The sequence below is a fragment of the Triturus cristatus genome, chromosome 9 (assembly GCF_964204655.1).
Source record: "Triturus cristatus chromosome 9, aTriCri1.1, whole genome shotgun sequence".
NCBI classification, from domain to species: Eukaryota; Metazoa; Chordata; class Amphibia; order Caudata; family Salamandridae; genus Triturus; species Triturus cristatus.
Window position 1 is genome coordinate 418,885,536 of NC_140592.1, and position 23,539 is coordinate 418,909,074.

Consider the following 23,539-nt stretch of genomic DNA (forward strand, 5'->3'; position numbering starts at 1 on the left):
ACGTGTGAAACACACCGAACCCACGCATTCATTGCGTGTCTACTGTCCGTATCACTATTCTCATGGTGCCGTAGGGGTACATGTGCAACGCACCGTACACGTCCACTTCCGTTGTTGCGGTACGCAGGGGTTGCTGGACACGCCCCCCCAAGTGACCAGACCCTGGTGGTAGTGTATGGGCTCCATATTATAGGTTTGGCTTTGGGTATGGGGTATGTTTCCTGCCCCTCACCCCCACCCTGGCCCCTGGGTGTTGTTCTCACCTTCTGCGGCATGTGCGTCGGGTCCGGTGCACCAGGTCGTAGGCCAAGAGGACCAGGATGACACATACGATGGGGTTCACGGCGTGTACGTCGCGTACCGGGGCTCTGTTGCACAGCGGTTCGTGTAGGACTCTGCTTTTCCGGCTGTGTTTGGCTCCCATAAGAAAAGAGCCGTACAGAGTGCCGTAGGGACTAATCGTACTTGCTGGGCCGGAAACCACTGCTTAAATACGTCCGCACATCGCATACAAGCTGTTCCGGATCAGAATCGTTGTTTTTTTTTACCCGTATGGTCTTTTGTAGGATTCGTATGGAAAAAGGCTTTCTGTACGAATCGTACTTCCTAGGTTGTAAGAAAAGTTTACCGGGTACGAGTCGTATGGAGAAAACGCTCCGTACAACGATTCGTACAGCCTTTTTCCAGGATCGGAATCGGCCCCCAAATCTCTAATTAAATTAACCAAATAGCGTAACTAGTTACAATTTTGCTAGGAATATTTCTAGCCCTTTTACTCCTAAATAATACTGGCTCACCCTGTCCGCTTTGATCACACCTGGTTTGTTAGTCGTTACCCAAATCAATCGCTTCAACCTTGGCCAAATGAGACATGTTCCACCATTGTCCAACAGCCATTTTTACAGCTTGGCCTCTTATGTCAATAATGTGGTTGGGCTCTCTGAATTTCAACTATCCCTTTTGCAAAAGCATGGGTTTCTTAAAAAGAAACATACTCAGCCACGCAGGTGCTTTTGCGCCTTCTCACTCATCTCACAATTAAGTTTGTCACTAGTAAACTTGGCTTTGTGGGACGAAACCAGCACTTTGCATTCTTGATCCAGTGCCTTAATTTTCCAAAGTGAATTTAAGGAAAACGTAACATTCCTGCCTCTCGTAAGTGCAAATGGAACCGCACCATTAACAGAATGTGGAGTGGCCCTGTAGACCCATGCTTGTTCTCTGATGGTGGTTTCACAATCAACCTTAGCCTAAATAGAACTTTGAATACACTCCACCGCCATCCTGCTGAATATCCCCAAATTACCTTCAGCTTGGCGATAATATAAAGGTATGTGTAAATGCCTTACGTTAAATTTGCCTAAATAATTCCATCATGGTAGATGAGGTGAATTGTACATCATTGTCAGTCAAACATTCTTCAGACACATCTTTCTTGCTAAAAACCTCCTGTAAAAAATGAATAACTGTTCTGGTGAGGGGTTCAGAAACACCTCTCATTTCCACCCACCTAGATAGATTATCTATCAACACAATGAAATACTTTAGTTTGTTTGGCAAAACATGAAAAGGATCTAAAACATCTCCTACAAAACATCTCCTACAACTCTGCCACTTCTCATCTGGACACAAAACAGGAACCGGAGGAAGTGTTGATGTGATTAAACGTTTGTCACTCTAGGAATATTGTATACACTTCCTCATCAAAATCTCCACCTTTCAATTCAAACCAGGCCACCAAAAATCATGCCTGACTCTACATTGTGTGGCAGACATCCCTTTTGAATGAGTGGTTTCTAGGATTCTTTGTCTAAAAACACTTTAGTGAAATCAATTTGCCTCCTATAAACAACAAATGATTTTCTATAGACAACGCTTCTACTACTATGCAAAAAAGGTCGTAAACCAGCATCAACTAACTTTTCTTTTGACCAACCTGTAACTACAAACTTTAAAACGTGTCAGAAGACATTGTCCTCCTTAAGGGCATTATGCCATCCATCCATGTCTGAACAAAACACCCAATCTTTAACACTTGCAATAAGACATTCTGCCATTTCTTTTTGTTAATCATTTTCACTCATACAATCCTTGATAGGTAACCTGGATAAAAACAACTGCCTTTACATTCTTTCTTCCTAAAATGTGATCAACTGCAGTTGCTTTCGTTATTTTATTACCAGGCAAAATAACCACCAATGGCTTGCAATCTGTTCTTAACTAAAACTTCCTTTCTCACAGATATGGTTTGAGTTTTCCCATATTCCACACACAAGCCAATATCTCTTTCTCTGTCACGGAATATCAAATTTCTTCTTCTTTCACTCTCTTGGAAGCAAATCCTACAGGAACCTCCTTACCACCAGCTTGCCATGACAACACTGTACCCATTTGCATAAGAAATAGCATCAATGGTTATATATGTTTCACGACCCTCAACATAAGCTTGAAGTGCCACAGATGCTATTATTCTTTGTTGGATTAATTTAAAATTTCCCTGACACAGTGATGTCCACTCAAAATCTGCCACTTTTTTTTTTAAAAGACCCCTGAAACATTCCGTGAGATTTGAGAAAGTTTTGTTAAATTTTGATTGGATCTCACGCAAACCAATGAATGAGCATGACTGGTCTTTATCAGTTGGCTAAAGAGCATTGATGATGCCATCGACAATACTGGGTTTTGGCTTCACACCTTCCAATTTAATTCGCACAAAATATACACATCTTCTCTGATGGTAACTTCATTGTTCTTTAAAGTAGACAACACTTTTTCTACAGTGCCAACACGTATTTCTTTAGTATCAGCATGCTATAAAATGTAAACTTAAAAAATAACAACATTAGCAATACCTTGTAACATTTTAGACATGACCTTTTGAAAAACAGATGCCACTGAGGCCAGTCCAAATGGCATGTAGCAAAATTGAAACTTACCATCAGGTGTAACAAAAGTAGTTAAACAACATGACTGATCATCCAATACTACCTAATAGTAAGCCACATGAAGCTCCAATGTAGAGAACCATTTGGACTGGCCTACAGCTGTGATAAGATCATCAATACGTGGAAAGGATATTTTTTCACCTAGATGACATTGTTGGGAGATCTAGGATCTATACACAAATGTAAATCTCCTGATTTCCTTTTGGCTAGAACAATTGGTGGAAGCCATAATGTAGTAGCTATACATTCAATAATACAGTCATCCTGCATCATTTTCAACATTTGTGTTAATTCACTCCGTTTACTGTGTGGGACATTACTAAGTCTATGATTAACTGGAAGGACTACCTCCTTGACATTATTAGTGTGTACAAATGTTTTCAACATTTGTGTTAACTTGCTACTTATGATGTATGCTACATTGCAAAGCCTATGTTTAACTGGAAGGACTAACTCCTTGGATTTAATGATGCATACAAAATGTTTAATTTGACCAATTTTGTTTTGAAACACCCCTTTACATTTCTCCTTTCATGCCTGATCTGTGGACTGATAAGTGAAACCGGGTCCTTCTGACCAGGTCTAATTATCATATCATATTCAGCTGGATGCCACCAACCCACCACATTTATGCCTTTGTGGTGAAAAGATCCGGGAATAACAATTCTTTACTGGACCAGCACCCTGTGTACTTTTCAATGGATATGATGGTGATTCTTACACAGGAATCAATAGGAAGAGGCAAGTGTGATACTATCACTTTTTACAGACACCAGCAGATCACTATACCGTTTCTCATTATGCACACTGTTTATTTCCACGCAATCCCAGATAGCACTAATTCTTCCACTTTTTTCTCAACATACTCAAAATCATTGCTCATTCATTGTTCCTGAACCCTTCTAACTGGTATGTGTCTGCCATCCCTGCATACCTTTAAAAAAATGACCAATTTTCTTTCACTTCCAGCACTTTAGCGCAATTGCTGGACAATTTCTGAAATTCAAGACATGTGTAGTTGAACCACATTTAAAATGTAAAACATGTACATTTTGATGAAGGACGGCCTGTGTCACCTTCACCGCCCCTACTATAGTTCTCAGTAGATGAAGATGGTTATTGCACTCTATTCTGGGAATTAAAATTCCCAATAAAAATACGAGAAGTTTCTTGCTCCAATTGTTTTTCATCTTGTTGTGAACACTCTATGCTTATTGCTGTATCTATTAATTCACCTAGTGAAGGATTTTTGCAAGATAATAGGTTTTGTGATATCTTTTTGAGTGACACCTACAATCAATTTGATCACAAAAGAATTGTGAAGTGAACCAATCAAATTCACAATAACACAATAACACTTTCAGAGCAGTAACACAAGAGTCAATGGATTCATTAGGACATTGGGTACGAGTGGAAAATGTATGTCTATGAACTACTAAATTTACTTTCTCTTAAAAATATGCATCAAGTTGTTTTACTGATATTTAAAATTCATCCCTGTAATTATCATCTGTGCCAACATATTCTGGCAAATGACCAAAATCATCAATATCTAAGTAATAATAGAGTACATTTTATTTTCTATCTGCCTTGAATTGTAGCCTGTCAATAGCACCTAGATATGTATAAAAGACCTAAACCACAAATCCTATTTTATTGTGGGATCCACAAGTTCTTGTAGGAAGGAATTTGGTGGAGTATCTGCCTGCATAATGATGTTATAGGGAATACAATTGATTATAAAATAGAAAGATAACAAAGAAATAGTATAAGAGAAGAAACAGAAAAAAATCACAAAGACATTTAAGATAATAACAATTATGAACAATGTAGACTCTGTAAATAACCTAGGAAAACTAGAACATATATTTTTTTAAATATCAATGTTAATGTTCTGCATAAGTATCCACTTCCTTGAAAAAGTGTAAATCATACTGAAATAATTGAAGTGGCATGTCAATCACAGTTGACACATCCAAAATTGATGACTTAAAGTGTCAATTGCCTTTAATAAGAATTAATTTGCACATGTAGATCCTCGAAAAATAAGCATGCCAATCTCTGTTGACACATCCATATGTGTAAGGATCTTAGAAGTCCCACAGATGGCGCTGTTCTTAAAGCAATGCTGGATGTCACTCTAGCCAATGCAGGAAACTATATTCTTTTCCGGTAGTGACAATACTGTCACGCAGAGAGAGACATGTGTCTCATACCGTGTTCTGCGGAAACTGTAGAGTAAAGCTTTCAATCACAGAAGTGTGTCCTGTAGGTGCTGCAGCCACACAGATCCTCTAGCACAGCGTGCACAAAACGCTTTGTGCACTGCTGTTTAACAAAAGGCTCTTCAAGCATGGTGTGCACAAGACGAGAGAAACTTAATAGATCTCGTTCACACCTTTTTTACACAGCTGAGCGCTTGTGCTCCTCCTCCAATTCCCTGTAGAAATGACAGGAAACTCAACCCCAAGTGAGCGACAAATGAATAACAATTACAAACACCACAAATCCAGTTTCCCACATGGAAACTAGACACCCCAGGTCCGGTGATTATACTTTAAATGATCACTTGGCCCAACCAATCACAACACAGTACCTTGAAATAAGTTCTGAATACCTCCAATTGCATATACGGTAAATCAACTCCTCGCCAATCTGTGAAGACATGATGTCCAAGCAGTAGAGTAGTTTTTGTTGAGCTTATGGAATACAGGCTGGGAGCACATAGCAACAAATATAAAGGGCCCAGGAGATCATCTCCAACTGACCAACATTCCACAACTTAGATCACTACACTGGCTAATAGCATTCTCTAATGAAACATAACATTCAACCAATGAGCCCAAAACCACACAGGTACTTACTCAGATGGCCAGCAGTGTAAGGTTTCTGCTATTTGAAACAGCAAGGGCATCACTGCCAGAAACGTAACAGTCTGTGCTACTGTAATTAAAATAGGCATACCATTAGTTTAACAGACAGGGTACTACAACATGTTTGTGCAGCGTACCCTGTCTGCCAAACTCTAAATAATTCCCAAAGTTCCCCTGTAGTTTGAAATACAGATACTGCCAAACAACTACATATTCCATAATCTCATGACTTCTCTCTTACTTTGGGATTTTTCTTTCATAGTGTCTCAAACGTTTAGTGCTAATGTAATATTAAACGTTTTTTTTCTTGGATAACTAATGAACATTTCTTTTATTTTTTAACAGGAACTCCCATCAATACACCCCCTCTTCTCATCCATGTATCTAGTAATGTCATCCTTCACATCACTGTGGGGGAGCGATTCAACTATGAGGATAAGGTATTCAACAAAATTCTCAATACCTTGAGAGAAGGCTTCCACATCATGAGCTCCTTTTGGGGACAGGTAACAGTCTGCTGTTTTCAGTGTTTTGCTACATTACATTTTATAAAGTATTTTAACAACAAATAAGCCACAGAGAAACTATAGCAGGTGTAACAGTAAAAGGCGAGGAAAGTTCATAGATATTTTGAGAAAGAGTATAAGTCTAGTATTGTCTGTTAAATCATTGGGAGTACTATATGAAAGGTGCCAGGATCAGAATGGCACTAACACTGCTTCATCTTCAACTAATGAAATGACAAGAAGATTAAGGACAAGTGACAATATTTGCTACAGAGGAAGAAAAGGGGCAAGTGTTCTTGAACAGAATTGTAGAGCTATCCCTCAAATGGAGGAGTGGAGTTGGTGCATAAACTAAAAAATCAATCCACATGTACATAAATTTAAAAAAAGACGTAGTGGGGGCTCAAGAGAAAATCTGCAAGGAACAAAAGGCATGCTGCCCACAATGCTATGAATTGCTGTACAGCTGGTGAGTGATTTGTTTCACTGGCCTAGATAAAGATCATTGCTATAGTTCATTTGCAAGCAATTGGGATTAAATGCAGCTGTAAATCTTCCAAAAAGTGACTGGTAAGGAAGATTTTCACTCATTTCTCTAGGGTAGTAAAACAAAATAGAGGACATGATCTCAGATTCGAAAGAAAGTTCAAAATCAAAACAAAAACCATGAATTTCGTCCAGATAGGCCTCTGAGAGCCACCATACTTGTTAGCCCCTAAAGTGTTGTTTCAGAATTCCATGTCTCTTCAGACTATTCAAACTTCTGCCTTATAAGAAGCTGATTTAAGCAATTTCCTATTAATAGATCCCAACTGGTTTTTCCCACTCACTGTTCTTCCTGCCAACAAAAGACCTGCCCACCCCAGGCCCTACTTAATGCAGGCCGCAGTGCGACCTCTTCAGTAAGCACCTGGTCACCCAGCTTGCCACTTGCCTGTGGTGTCCAGTTCCTGCTTGTTGAAGACTGATCCAGCAGCTGCATGGGCTTTCCTGCTGGGGTTTTATCAACAAGGTTTTCCCACTCATTGTTCTTCCCACCAACAAAGTCCCGCCTACCCCAGGACCTCCATAATACAGGCAACAGTGCAACCAAACCGCTGGCACATCTAAGGTTAACCAAAGGCAAGCCTGTTTGCGCCTGGACCATGCCCAACAACACGACCCCTGGCCTTTCCTCCACTTAAGATACACTATAGCTGAGCTTAACAGCCTTGACCCTGGACACCGCAAGAAACACTGCCACCGTGCTGACCCACACTTACCTGCACCCACTGCCACTTCACATGCCACTGAAAACACACCAACCCATAGGCCAGCCCCAACTCGAACACACCACAGACACAACCTGCAGAAGAACACCAACTTGCATGTGCCCTTCTCAACACACGCTCATTATTAAAGCATTCTACTGAATTATGGGACCTAATCTCTACCCTCGCACCCGACATTGTCTTCCTCACTGAGACCTGGCTCAACCCCACATCCGACGTAGACATTGCCACTGCAATCCCGATGGATAGAAAATCACTCACCAGGACCGCATTAGGAAGCCGAGAAGAGAAACATCATCCATGAAGAGACCATACAGTGAACCACCACCACTGACAACACCACCATCCTCATGGGACATGTCAACTTTAAGCTCCACACAGATGACAAGACAACTATCGGAGGCACCCTCACAAACCTAACCCCAGGTCCACGCTCCAGCTTCTGCAACGCCATTGGAGACTTTATTGTGCCCCCAGCCTCAGACTCGAAGGACAACATCTTCCTTGGAGACCTACATTTCCACATTGATGACCCCAATGACAAAAGCAGTGCACACTTCCTCGACATTATGAGCAGCCACAGATTGACCAAGATTGTCCATGACCCTTCACAAAACATGAGACACACACTGGACCCAATTTTCACCTCCAGCATTCGTGACAAATACAGCCCGGTCACAGAACTCACATGGACCCATCACTCCATCATCCACTTCAGCATCTCCAGCCCCCGCACTGCCACCCCCAAGATGACCAATGCCCCCTACCAGAGGTGGAACAAAATCTCAGAGACAGGCTGGGCGAATGCCATTCAGACGTTCAACCCTGCGATTGCCATCAACCTCAAACCGGACGTGAAAAACGTCAACACCTGGATCACTAATTGTACAGACAACATCATCCCCATCAAGAGGAACATCCAGAGAAAATCCTCCAAAAAGGATAGCTGGTACACTAAGAACTCAGAAGGCAGCAAACAGTTGGAGAGGAGATGTGCACTACCAAGGACACCTCTGACAGGGCAGCCTTCGCGACCACCTCTACCACCGCCTGCTGAGGGCAACAAAGAAGACAGCCCTTGCTGCATGCATCAAAACCAGTGCCAAGAACACCAAGTAACTTTTCAACATTGTTAAGACTGCCAGCCAAACCCTCACAGGAGCTGTGCGACAACCTCAATCACTTCTTCCACAACAAGATCACAACCATATGCAGAAACTTTGAACCCCAAACCACACCTACAGACTTCCTTGACAGATATGCTTCCACTGTAAACACCGTACCTGACACGAACCACACACTGACCACCTAGAATGTCCTCTCCACCCAGGACAGCACCTCCACCCTGAAACCCATCCACTCCGAAGCTCCCACAGACCAATGCCAGCACCATATCTTCAACCTCAGAGACCAAAGGATTAGCCAGGAACTCACCACCCTGACCAACACCTCTGTCACCACTGCAACATTTTTCAACACGTCACAGCAAACGACTACTCAAAAAACCCTCCGCCATCCCCATCAAACTCAAATACTTCCAGCCATTGTCCCTGCTCCCATTCCCTAGCAAAAGTACTGGGAAAGCTCATCAACAAATAACTTATGACACACCTGGAGCAGAACCAGCTACTCAGCAGCTCCCAATCTGGGCTACGTAGCCAACACAGCCCGAAAAATGCCCTATCGCAGCCACCGACAACATCCCAACCCCCCTTCTCAGCTGAGGAGAAACAGCGGCTTTGACCCTCCTAGACCTCTCAGCAACCTTCGATAACATTTCCCACTGCACACTGATCATAAGACTCCACAGCATCAGCATCCAAGGGGATGTACTCAGATGAATCATCTTCTTCCTCACCGGAAGAACCCAGAGGATCCACCTCTTACCTCCCACCCTTCACCTCTGAACCCAAGGAGAACACCTGTGTTGTCCCCTGGGCCTCATCCCTCAACCATCGCTCTTCAACGCATATATGACCCCGCTGCCAACATCGTCAGATCCCATGGTCTCAACATAATTCATAATCAGATGACACTCAGCTCATCCTCTCACTTACTGACGACTCCACCACCACCAGAACCAGCGTCCACAGATGCATAACAAATGTCACCAAATGGATAAAGAAGAACTGCCTGAAACTGAACATAGACAAGATGGAAGTACTGAACTTTGGTAAGGGCAGCAACTCATGGAACAACTTCTGTTGGTCATCAGACCTAGGATCCCCACCCACTTCCTTCAACCATGCCAGAAACCTTAGAATCATCATTGACAACAAGCTCACCATGAATTCACAGATCAACGCCATCTCCTCTGACTGCTTCCTCACTCTGCGCATGCTAGAAAGATCTTTAAGTGGCTACCCATATACACAAGACGTATCATGACACAGGTCCTCATCACCAGCCAACTGGACTATGGCAATGCCCTCTATGTAGGAATTTCCTCACACGTTCTACAGAGACTTCAAACCATACAGAACGCAGCAGCAAGACTCATCTTCGGCCTACCCCGACGAACCCACATAAAACCCCATGTCAGGAAACTCCACTAGCTCCCCGTACAGAAGATATGCCAATTCAAGCTGCTGACTCACAACAAGGCTCTACACAACCAGGAACCAGCCTACACTAACCACCACCTGACCTTCCAACAACCATTGAGAAGACTACGCTCCACCTCCCTTTCACTTGCTCATACTTCCCCATACACCGAAGCAGAAGTTGAGGACGCTCCTTCTCCCACATCGCAGCAAAGACTTGGAATGGCCTCCTCATTCTGCTGGGCCATCATCACACTTCCGCAATTTTGAAATGACCCTCAATAGCTGGTTGTTGGAATAAGCCTCCGGGACCTGCAAGCACCTGGATACCCTATTGGATAATTAAATTAACCACACTTTATAAATCCTGAAAGATTGATTGATTGATTGATTGATTGATTGATTGATTGATTGATTGATTGATTGATTGATTGATTGATTCACTGTCAGCACTCAAATACAGATTGAGAGATTGAGAAAACTGGTTCTCTGCACATCTATTTGGCATGCCTTTTTTGGCTTACAGATGAAAGTGTCAGCCCAGAGACAAAATAAGATGAGCAAGTGGTTGAAAACCCCTAGGAAAAGTGCATGATTCCTGGGCTCATTAGAGGACAGACGCTACAGTTTGCATACTATTGGGCAAACATTTATGAAACTGTGACAAATACCTTCTATGTGAGATCACAGTGTTCGGGCTGGGTAAGCAGGAGAGTATGGTTGGTAGTATTCAATTTGACTCATAAGTCACTGTGCTACTTTTTTAAACCTGCAATATTCATTAAGCTTGACCAGACCACAGAGAACAAATAAAACACTGTAGCACGGTGAGTGAAGTCACAGACTGTACCTGTTTTTGTGAGATACTTTTAGAAACCCAACTCAAGGTGTCAGTAACTCATGAACACCATGAGCAAGCAGTGAATAAATAACACTTCTGCTTTATCTGGGTGCACAGAGCCCTCTGTTGTGCATTGGTAGCTTTTGTAATCACATTTTATGTAAAATAGGGAACAGCAGAGATTTGCAAGAATGCAAGAATTTTCCAGAATTTTTCCACAATTTCTGCTAATATAGGATAGATTTGAGGTCCCAGCCATGCTGAGGTGATGGCTACTGCCATATAAAAAATTAGATCCCTACTGCACGGTGTGTCAATTGGTTGTAGAATGAAATGCTAAACAACAAAGGTCTAGTGAATCAAAGTAAGGAATTTAACATAGAATCAACACATTTGCAGAAGTCATTTCTAATGCCAGAGAACTTTCACCCACCAGTGGTAGCAAACTTCATCATCGGGTTCCTTCTTACACAATGGACATGTTATTGTACCTAAGTTGGATCTAACATATATAGAACTCTGGTCCTAGAGGTAAAAGGTTTATAAACAGAAGAGGGATCCCGCAGATTAGAATGCATAACATTATCTGATGGTACAGATAAATTAAATAAAAAAACAAATATCACCATTGACTTAAGTAAAGATTATATGCATAAGCAAAGAAAAACACTGATAAACACTGAGGAAGAGTTGTTAATAATAAGAGTATTACGTTGACTGGACAAGGGTTTATTGATTGTTTTAATTCATCTTTCCATGCATACTTCAAACACCTTTTCCACATGCGAGTTAGCCTCTCCGGTCAAAGCTATTACAGCTATTTCAGGAGGATTAGAATTCAGGCCCCTTGCTCAGCTCCTACTGACTAGGTAGCAGTGCTTGTGACTGCACACACAAGGCTTCCATTCTGGAGGATGCAGTCCAGCAATCCATTTCATCCAGCAGGCGAATCATTCTTAATACAGACACTCTATCATGAGTCTTGCCCAGGCTGTCCCCAATTGGGAGAAAGCCAACAACCAGAATCTGGCTTTGGAGCTCGAATAGCTGCATCTGCCTTGCTTGGTGGTTCATGTCACTGATCCATAGGTATTTGGGCACAGTGAGCAGGGTTCCTGCCCAGTAGGCATATGATCTATGCAGACACAGAAAATACATTCTAGTTGTCCACTCGAGGACAATGTTTCCGATGAAGTGCACCTAAGGTATGGAAATTCATATTAAATCTCTCCTACACCATATTCCAGAAAGAGCACAAAGTCCTGCTGTTACAAATATGCTTCCAGACATGACACAATTATAATTAGCTTCCAACAGAAATTCTTCCTATGAGAGACTTAAAAATATAGATAGCTCTCCCCATGCCTTACTTTCAAGCCCCTCTGATGCTACATCTTTTGAATGGGGATCTGACACCTCATACTTATTTTCTCTTGAGCCTATCCTTCTAGCTGTTGACTCCTAGACTGCTGCCTGACTTATTTCCCGCCTTTTGTATTTTTATTTACCTATATTACCTGACACACTTTTATTTCTTATCCATTCCTTAACCATTGTACTGCCAATTATAGTTTGTGTCAAAGTCTTGTTACCCTGATGAGTCGGGTTCATGCTATAATCTGCCTATAAATAAATAAACATTAATGTGGTGTAACAGCTCCCTAAATCTTGTATTTCAGATTTACACCATGAGCAGTTTATTAAAACATTTGTCCTAAATTTACAGTTCACTTACCAAATTGTCAAATCTCGGAGTTTGTAAAACATTTGTTTTAGCTTTAAGGCAAAACACATGTACCTGTGGTATGATTGACAGGCTTCATCTACTTTGGAGGTCAAGCACCCTATATCCAAAGTCCAAAATAAAAAAATTGGAGGAGCCGATAAAAAGTATACATTTCCTATACACATCCTGCCCAAACAGAAGCCGGATGGAATCTACCTACCTCTGTTATAGATTCCAAGGCAAAGACAATAGAACATGCTTAATCCATTACACTTATTGTGAAACTAGTCAGATTTTTTCACCTTTGCCAGCATTCTAAAAACCTTCCACTGGGCTATATTCCTTCCAATAATACCAAGAAAAAGAGTCCGAGGGAATTTTAAAGACCTTACACGAATTAAATCCCCCTCTCTAATCTATCTAAAAAAACACATATAATCCGGGGTCTGCTATACTATTTTTATTCGGGTAGGTAACACAAAGTATACAGCAAGTGAGCAGGAAGTGTCGAAAATGAATGTCACCAAAGAAGTGCTAGAGATAGTAAAGAATTAACAAAAAGAATAACCCTTCTTGAGAATTGGATTCCCATCATATACCAACGTGATTATTGTCATCATTTGGGTTTCCAACCAACCTCCCATATACCCTCTTGATCATAGAGGGGTTCTGGGTAGAGTGTATCCTCTCATGGGTCATTCAGAGGAGAAAGGAGCAGAAAACGATAAATGACGTGTCTGCCCTCTGAGGGAATCGCAAAAGGTTGTGAACAAGTGCAGTGCAAAAAGTTAAGTGTGTGATTAAAAAAGGATTTGCTCAAGAAAATCACTTCATGTGATTGAAATGACTAATGCAATCCTTATTAAAACCCATGAAAAGTTATAACAGTACAAGAAGGTTGCTGCTTCTAAATGGTCGACATGTTTCAGCCAGCTGGACAATCGGTCCACGGCTTTCTTCAGGACCTCTACTCCAAGTTTTTTAATTGCTACTGCTTGTAATCAAAAAAGAATCTGAAATTATTTGTATGTATTTCAATTGGATCTGATACAACCTTTACCATAAACTCATCCTCTGTATCAACACGATGTATAGGACATCTGCAAAACACAAGAAATAACACTTATGGTGACAACACATTGATAATTTACTTCAATTGCAAACAACATTGGCTATGAACATAAAGTTGGAAAAATATTTCTTTTATCAAAACATTATGTGCTCACCTGCATAGTACAAGGATTAGACCTCACCTCACCTGGCACCAGCTCCAGTAAATGAGGCCCCGCTCTGTCAAGCATAAACCGAAAGAAATGGAGGTTTCATTAGGATATGCTTGTATTTTTTTCTTTATGATCCATATCTTTTAGTCACATGGATTTAAATCCCTCTATAGTCCTTCCAAACAACCTTTCAATTGGGGACTTCACCCCATATCTAATGACCTCACCTCTGAGGAATATAACTTAATCCTACATGTAGATACATCCCATAAGGTGACAATTACAGCAATGGCCATCCAGGTTGTGTGGCTCATTTTGCCTATTGTTTCAGTTTCCTGCCCACAAACAATTGGAACAGATGGATAATGATGAGTGCAACTGCTGTTTGGGATTGGATTATGATTCATTCAGGCAGTCATTTGTGTCGATTAAATTACAGCAGCAGTTTGTATGGCTTTGTTCTGCTGTTGATTTATTACCTTCTTTATGTCTGTCTTAAGGGGTTGCCTCACATCATTTTATCTCTAAGAAGCAGCTAGTTCAGTCACTGTTTTTGAGGTAGTGCTCTCATCACCTCTAACATTGTCACTTTTTATGTGTGTTTCTGTTCTCATGTCGTCAATCCTTTCATGAATTTAAATAACTATGATAGGTCGCCACTTTATACTATTTTAAAAGTTGCAACAGAAATCACTATCTCTGTGAGGATTTGGAGATGTGTATCAAAAGAGGGCTCTCTGCAATGGTAGGGCCTCTTATTTAAAGGGAAAAATTGCAGAGGCACTTAATGGAGAGCAGGACTTTCAAAATTATTGTTGCTGCTCTAGTCTTCCTTTCTCCTGGAGAGGAGACTATTTAATCCGGAAGCAGGCACGACTGTGCTGTGCCAAAACCAGGCTAAAGCTGCTATATCTTGTCTGCTTGCACATTGTTGTCCACATATCAGTTGATTTGTAACTTTTTTAAACATTGTGAGACTCTTTAGTTTTTAATGGCATCATTTACACATTATACCTGTCTGTAAGAGCAGGATTTTCGAAACAGTGACCATTGTTGTCACCGCTCTAATCATTCTTTCTCCTGAAGAGGAGACTATTTAATCTGAACGCAGGCTTGAGTAAGATGCTAAAACCAGACTACAGCTGCTATATCTTGTCTGCCTGCACATTGTTGTCCACATATCATGTGATTTCTTTTTAAACTTTGTGAGGCTTTTTAGTTTTTACGGTCTCATTTGCACATTTTACCAATCTTTAAGAGCAAGACTATCGAAACAGCGGCCATTGTTGTTGCCGGTTTATTTTTCCTTTCTCCTGCAGGGGAGACTATTTAATCCAGATGCAGGCGCGACTGCATACAGCGGGCGTGCCGATGGCATGCCATAGACAAGCCTGTCTGCGCCCGTCCACACACCAACTGCACACAGCGCCAGACATGCTGCCAGTCGACACAGTGAACCCTCAAGACCTCCAAATGGCAGATTGAGTTACACCAGAGAGTAACTAATCTATCTCAGTAAGCGAGTTAATAATTCCACACTGAACCCGGGGCACATTAATGAGGAGAATACTTTATCTGACTCCACCTCAATTCCTGGCTCTCTGAAATGTGGTCTGCGGCGAGGTCTCTTATCAAGCACTCAACTAAAATCAATTTGTTGTTAGTGAGAGATAACTGGGATTTATTACAGAAACGTGGACCACTCCAGACTCTGCCATTTACCTAGGTCTTACATATCCCCCTGGATATAATAGCCTGTCTTAATAAGCTGCATACTACTAAGAGGTGGAGAATTGAAAATTATTTTAAAGGATAGCTGGAACTTTGTAACTTTAGCTCTGAATGAACATACCGGGCCCGATTTGATGGGCTTCTCTTTGAAGTCTGAAAAAGGTTGTTTAGTTTCAGGAATCTTATGCTATCGCCCCCACCAGCCTCCCAGCCTCACACCTACAACCTCTGATGGAGGCTTTTTCTAGCATGGCCATGGCCCATTTAAACTTTTTTATTCTTGGAGAATTAAATTTGTGGGCTGCAGAGGTTTCCCCTTTCCCTGATATCTCAGGGCTACTCCAGTTGGTATCTGGCCCCACTCATTCCAGTGGCCATACCATAGATCTTATCTTTGACCCAGAGAGGTTGGTCACTGTCAAAGACAATTCCCTCTATGCTGGATGGATCATGCACTAATAGCGTTCTAGCCTTATCTTAGGGTACTCAATACCACCAAAAAGGAGACAGCCTTTTCATATATTGGTAGGGCATGGCATAAACTTGGAGTGTCTTTCTGCAATGGGTTGTCTGACATGTCTACTATATTTGACCTAGATAAATTGGTAGAAGAAAATTATAAAATCATGGAGGGAAAAGTTCTTGAACTCCTCAATACTGAAATCCTGGTGCAAATTTTGAAAACGCACAGCTGTCCCTCTGCTCCTTGGTAGAACCCCTCACTGAAATTAGCCTGCAGGAAATTAAAGGAAATGGTGTAGCTCCTGTAAGGAGGAGGACACAATATGTCTCAGAACTTCTCTGAATGAATATCAAACAACTTTATTCAGCTTTTGAAATAAAATTTATAAAAGTACAACAAATCGATACATGTACAACACAAAAAAAAGCCATCCTCAGAATATGTACACTAAAATTAGTTTTGGATTAACTAAAACAGTTAAAATGGTTAAAAACTAATTAAAAATACATTTACACAATTGCAGTTAAAAAGGAATAAACATGGGATCCAACAGAAACAGCAGTCAACCTTGATACCATTCAGTCACTGTACGTTTCTGTAAGACACCACTTTTATTATTTTTAACTGTAAATTGGTATTTTTCACTAGTGTTTAACAGTTTTAGATAATCCACAATTTAATTTACTGTACAAATCCTAAGGATGGCTTTTTTTTATGTCGAACATGCATCAATTTGTAGTGCTTTTATGGTTTTTACTTCTAAAGTTGAATAAAGTTGTTTGATTGATTGAATATAAGAAAGAGTTTAATAAGCAAAAGCTGACCATTATGCCACCACCACTCTCGCAGCGCCCAACAATACCAAAACATTTATTTGACATCATGCGTGAATTCTCCAACCCTGAATGCATGAAAAGGGACTTGACACTGTCTCAAAAACTATGTCACAACCTTGCCTAGTTCTTTGAGGAAAAGTTTGGTACAATTCTGGATGGATGACATAAGGGACTCCTCTCAGCTGAGAGGCTAAAATTCAGCTACTGCACTCTCTGATGGCTGCCTAATCATTGAATCTCTTGTCCACCCTGCCTGTATCCTACCTGAGTCAGTCTATCTCTTGTAAAACTCCAGGTGTTGGCTTAATAACTTCGAACCTATTTTGATGACTGCTTCCATTCCTTAGCCAAATCTATATGCTCTGGCTCTCCACATATTCCTTTGATGCAAAGGGTCTGTAAAGACATTGCGGAGGAGTCTTTTCCACTGCTACACCTGATTTGCAATCCATCACTGGACTCTGGCACAGTACCACAGACCTGGAAAAAAGTCACTGTCATCCCCATTTTGAAAAAACCCTCTTTGGACCCATCGGCCTTGGCAACTACAGTCTAATTTCAGGGTTACCATTTTCGGAAAAAAATATTGGAATGTTATGTTAGTAAAACATTATTCCATTACCTGGAACATAACAACCTTATGGAGGGCATGGAACCGAGACGGCTGTACTCACTGCCATAGATGAGCTCCTGATGCTAGTCAACAGCGTCCAGCTAGTGATCTTGATCCTACTTATTCTATCTGCCACTTTTGATATGGTAAACCACAAAATTCTCCTGGTTAGACTCACCTCAGTCAAAGTAGGTGGAACTGCTCTGAAAATGTATCCAATCCTATTCATCGGAGCACTACCAGACCAATGATCTTCCCCCTCTCCCTCTCTGCTTTTAGAGAATTTAAACTTGGAATCCATCAAGGGTCGGGTCTTAATCCAAATTTGTTTAATATATATAGGAGGCCACTAGTGACCCTTATCAAAACCCTCAAACTCGAATAGTCAATTATGCGGATGATACTCAGCTGATTTTGTCACTGGATAGTGACTCTCAGATAGCGGTCAATGTCTTTCATAATCGTATGAATGACATTGTCACATGGTTGAATTCCAACTTAAATTCAATGGAGACAAATTTGAGTTCTTGTGTTGCTCATCTAAAAAAATGTCTCTGACTCTCCCCACCAACTTTTTTCCATTCTCACCCGAGGATTATTTACTACCTTCCGACTCAGTCCATAATTTGGCGGTTACATTAGACAAAAAACTGTCCCTTGAAGGTCATGTCATCAGAGTAGCGCGGATATGTTTCTCGCTTCTTTGGGGAATGTGGAAACTCCTTCCCATGCTGCCGACTATAGCTAAAACTTGATTGTGCGCAGTGTGATTCTAAGTAGGCTGGACTATTGAAACACTCTTCTTTCAGGAGCTCCAGAATTCCTGATAAACAGACTATATAGAGTCCAAGCTGCAGTAGCTAATCTGGATAGGCCTAGAAGATCATCTGCATTGGGTGCACTGAAGGAGCTCTACTGGTTACCAGTTTAACAGAGAATAACCTTCAAATCCCTATGTATTGTTTTGAAAACACTTTGGGGTCTAGATCTAATCCTCCTACAAAATATTTCTTCAAGAAATTCTCCAGGAAGATAACTTTGTTCCTCATCTGCCAATCTTATCTGCATTGCCAAATTCAGGAAGATAAGACAGGGTGGGAGGGTGGGCCTTCATAGTGAGAGCTGCCCTGCTTTAGGATCACTTTCCTGCTTCCCTCAGATCCTTAGCTGATCTTCAGCATTTTAGAAAAACTGTGAAAACTTGGCTCTTCCCTCATTAATTCTGGTATTCTTCTTCATTTTCCTTGCAGCATTTTCCCATCCTGGTGAAGGATGTTACTGCCAGGATACCATTTTGGTGATAGTGCGCTCTATTAATACTTTAGATGAATAAATGAACAGCGTCCTGGGTGAGATGCTCATGTAGTGCTGATTTCCTTCTCAATAGCATAGAAATAAGTTATATTTCTTGAAGGACATTGTAGCAAAAGTAAATTAGTTTTCAAGCAATGCCACAAGATCTTACATTTTTGCAGCCCTTAAATAGGGTTCAGGACAACAGGCACATATACAGGAAAGAAAGTATGGGACGGTGGTGTTTGTACCAATAACAAGCAGTCTCAGAGCGGTTAATGAGAATTTCGCAGTCGTAATTTTGAGATATATATGTCACATTTGCTGTAATACAAAGTTTGTCTGATAAGGTTGTTGGACAAGAGAGACATATTTCTTAAGCAGGATGATTCCACATATAATATATATTTTTTGATGACTGGTAGTACTTGCTAGCTGAACCGTCTGTTTAAATCATGTGCTTTCTGATGTCTCTCAAAAGTGGACTATCTAATGCTCTATAATTTTGAGTCACATGTAGCTCTGCTTACTGCTTTGGAGTGCTGTGTGGAGTGCAGGACCCAATGCTCATCCACAAAGTATCTATTAAAGCTTAAACATCCCTGACCATACTGACACAGCACTACAGATAATTTTCTTTAATATTCTGGCCAAGTGTGGAAATATGCCTTTTCTGTGAGGCCACCCAGTATATTTAGCCTTTTGTTGGGCCCTATATTTTTGATGGCTTGAGTTAGCATATTCCTAATTTGGGCATTTTTGATTTACCTATATATCCCTAGTATGTGGTACAAAATGTATACCAGGGCATGTAAGTTAAATGCCACTAGTGGGCTGCAGTTCCTATAATGCGATCTACTGGAGTGATAGTGTAAAATATAGCTTCAGGCCTACCAGGGTAGCCTGATTGTGGCAGATTAAGCACTGCAGCTTGATGTGTCAAAAGAAACCCTTTTGCCAAGTTAAAACCTCCCTTTTAAATATTAATAAGGAACCCCTATGTGTATCTTGTGGTCAACAAGGCAGGGTGCATTGCATTTAAAAGTGAGACATATGCATTTAATGTTAACATGCCTTACAGTGACTAGTACCCAAAAGCTATTTTCACAGGGGTGGGCCTAGCTGTCCTATTTAGAAAACCAGAGTACAGATTAAAAAATCCTAATATTGTATCTGACTGATGGGACTAGCTCAGAAAATATTTAAACAGCTGTTTAAAAAAAATATTAAAATCCAATTTTAATTTTAGTAAATGTTAAGTAAAAGAGTAACTTTTAGAAAGTGACCTTCTCCATGCCTGGATGTCCTGGAGGCTACATTTGCATTTGCTCTTGCAATTCTGGTAGCCAGTAATTAGCATTTGAATAAGTGTGAAAAGGTGCAAAGTGCCTCCCATGAGCCAACAACAGCATAACCTCATCTGAACAGGACAGAATGGGTGGTGTGGGACTGTGAACATAATTTTTCACATTACAGTGTTGAATCTTGCTTGAATGTCAAACCCTGTTTGGCACACTAGAAAGGAATGGAAACATGATGCCAAAACAGTTCTTATTTATCCATTGTATGGCTGCTGAAAATCCTACTTCTATTAGACTAGACTTTTGTCTCTGAGTGTTACATATGACACTGGGGGCATTATTGAACAGAAGGGAAACAAGGTACCAAAACAATACTTGTATATCCATTGTCTGATCGTTGGAAAACCCTATTTTGTTCTACCAAATGTCTGTCTCTTGGTTTATTGTGGAACAGTGACTGCTCCAAACTTGAGTTTAGTGTTAGATGTGGGAGGACTCTATAGTACACTCCCACACACACACACACAACTAGCCTTCACAGTCCAATTTTAGTTTGGCTGAAGAATTTCACCATTTTGAAAATCCCCAGAGTAGGTTAGGTTGGCCATAGAACTTTTACCCCATTGGTTAACGTGTGTACAGGGGTCATTCCCACCCACTAGCTCACACCTGGCATAAGTGTAGCATCTCCAGGCACCAATTACAGAAGCTCCCTGGACCTGACTGGAAGAATGAACCTCCTGTCCGCAATCTGAGAAAAGACATGAAAGACTTGACCTGCTCTACCATGTACCAAGGACAAAGAAGTGGACTACACGGTTTGTAAGGCTGACCTCCTGCTCAAGATATATGAATAAAATAGGTTTAAGGACCATTCCTGCAACTGCCCAGTTGTTGAGGGCAACTGGACCATGTCTGGACCCTACCGTTGGCCTCTGTCTGACACCTTGTGAAACTCCAAGTGCCTCCCCTTATGTTCTCAGGACTTCAGAAGTTTACAGCTGTGGTGGATTGGAACTTGAGGAACTAAAGTCATATGGCAAAATCTTTATCTAGTACAAACATGCTTTATGTATCTGATGTAGTTCTTCGCTGTCAGTGTCTAATTAAGTAAAATCTTTGACCAGGACAAACCTGGTTCATGTATCTGATATTCTTCATTGTTGTCATTGTCAAATTGCTCTTAGGCTCCGGTCTACTGTGATCATCGACTCTTATTGGCGTTTTCTGCTGCTTGCCACTATTCCTACTTAAAACTCAGTCCCCCTTACTGGATTTTGGTGCAATTTTACTTCTTAAATTTGACTCTACTTATCTATTTTGGTTTGGGATTTTTATTTTTGGGGATTTCTAATTTATAACTCTTTTTTGTTCTGCATAAATACTTTACACATTACCTTGAGCTAAGACTGTCTGGTCTGTGGCATGGCTACTAGGGGGTTGACATCAGATTCATTTAATGACATTGATTATTCACCCAGACAAGGGTAGTGAATATATCTTGAGGTGGATAGTAATCCACCCCAAATAATAATTCAATTTATTGCACCCAGTAAACGAACTCACGTCACGCCTTTCTCTGCCTTTCATAAATAGCATTCTATCTTTGACAAACTAGTACTGTATTCTTGTCATATTGTGGTCGAATTCTCCTTAACCCTGGAATACAAGAGTCCAATCCTTGATTCATTGTTCCTGTGTGAAAGAAATATATGTAATTGCTTGGGGAAAATCACAAACTGAAATTAGGGACATGCAATATTTTTACTTGAAGAAGTGCAAATCTGTAATTTTGTGACACACATATAGGTTATACGTTTTTATGAAAATGAAAAAAAGCTTTCTATGGTAACAATGTAGTTACCAAAATGAAAATTTTGTATTTCAATGTAAAATGTCTCTATATTTAAAGACATGCTAACATTGCAAACAAAATTACTGCTGGTCCATAATATACTGAAAGATGGCATTTAATGCATAATTCATTAGAGGCACATACTGCTCATTTCGGTTCCTTGGTTCAAGAGTGCACTTACTGCTATGGTAGTTAAGCTGCTACTTCATGACATATGTAGTGGGATTTTCATATACATTGAGCTTTTTCAATGTAATCTATATTGCTGTAATCCGTCTGCCATTTGTTCCTGCGACCTCTATGTAATTTGGAGTAGAATTATTGTGCATGGCTGTAAGACTTATGCATCTCTGGTGTATGAGATTCTGATTGCGAGATTTGTATAATTTTTGTCTTGCTGTTCCTGCTCCTTCCATGTAGAGTCTAAGCATATCTTATGACCAAGTATCAACTTGGAATTGTTTGGGTGGAACAATTTGATTCAATTTAATGCCATGTATAAAATATATATCTAGAAAGTATTTACGCTACACCTCCTTTAAAGTTCACTAGCTGACATTGATTTTTCCTAAGCCCAGATTTACAAAACGTTCTTGCAATGCAGCACAGCAAGTCAGACTGCTGCACTGCATTGTGTGAATGAGAGAGCGCAGAACTGTGCCATATTTACAAAGATTTGCTCTCTCCTAGTGCTGTCAAACTTGTGGTTGCCAATTGACAAAGCAGGCACCCTCAATGGATACGTTCCCGCACAAAAAGTATTCTTTGAGTCTTATTCCACTTTGTAAGTGTGCTTCATAATGCAACACACTTGCAAAGAGGAAGTTATGAGGAGAAATCCCTTTGGGTAGGTACCCCATATTGGAGCAAACCCATGTTTACAATTCTTTAGAAAATATGTGCTTGTATCTAAACGTATGTGTTAGATTTGGGGGTCTCTAGTTGGCACAGGTAGGTACTTGTGACAAATAGGGACCCTTGCCTCTCGTCAGGGTAAGGGGGTACTCTCCTAAAATAACCCCTGCTCACCCTCTTGGTAGCTTGGCACAAGCAGACAGGCTTATCTCAGAGGCAGTGTGTAAAGCATTTGTGACCACATACAGTAATCCAGTGACAACACTACAAATGGACACCACACAGGTTTTATATAAATAAATAAGTATACTTTATATAGATTTACCACAAGACCATAAACAACAAAAATACACAATACTATTACTTTAAGATGGTAGTTTTTAACTTAGTTCAGCTCAGTTCTTAAGATGCGACACTGTGGGTCAATGTACCTTACGATGCGTTGCGCTTCCACGACAAGCAATGTCGCAGCGATGGAAATGCAGCAAAGTTCTGGTGCATAGAAATAAAGACGTGAAGATCTTCCAGATGCGGCACGCTATTCCGGGGATGTGAGAAGTTCTCGGTTCGATGCGTGGCGACACCCTTGTTCAGAAGTGTGATGGCAACAGCTCCAACTGCGACACTCTTCTCCCACGATGCGTGAAGCTTCCGCACGATGCGA

The 23,539-nt window shown here is 40.8% G+C and overlaps 1 protein-coding gene across 1 annotated transcript in view; it reads left to right on the plus strand.

Annotated features, from left to right (window-relative positions):
- The window catches only part of LOC146798079 (cytochrome P450 2G1-like), a 1,093,105-nt gene that overhangs the window by 609,105 nt on the left and 460,461 nt on the right, over nucleotides 1-23,539 (plus strand). Inside the window, exon 4 of the mRNA XM_085625292.1 lies at nucleotides 6,164-6,324. Within this exon, the coding sequence (XP_085481418.1) occupies nucleotides 6,164-6,324 (161 nt within the window). The remainder of the gene's footprint in view (nucleotides 1-6,163; nucleotides 6,325-23,539) is intronic.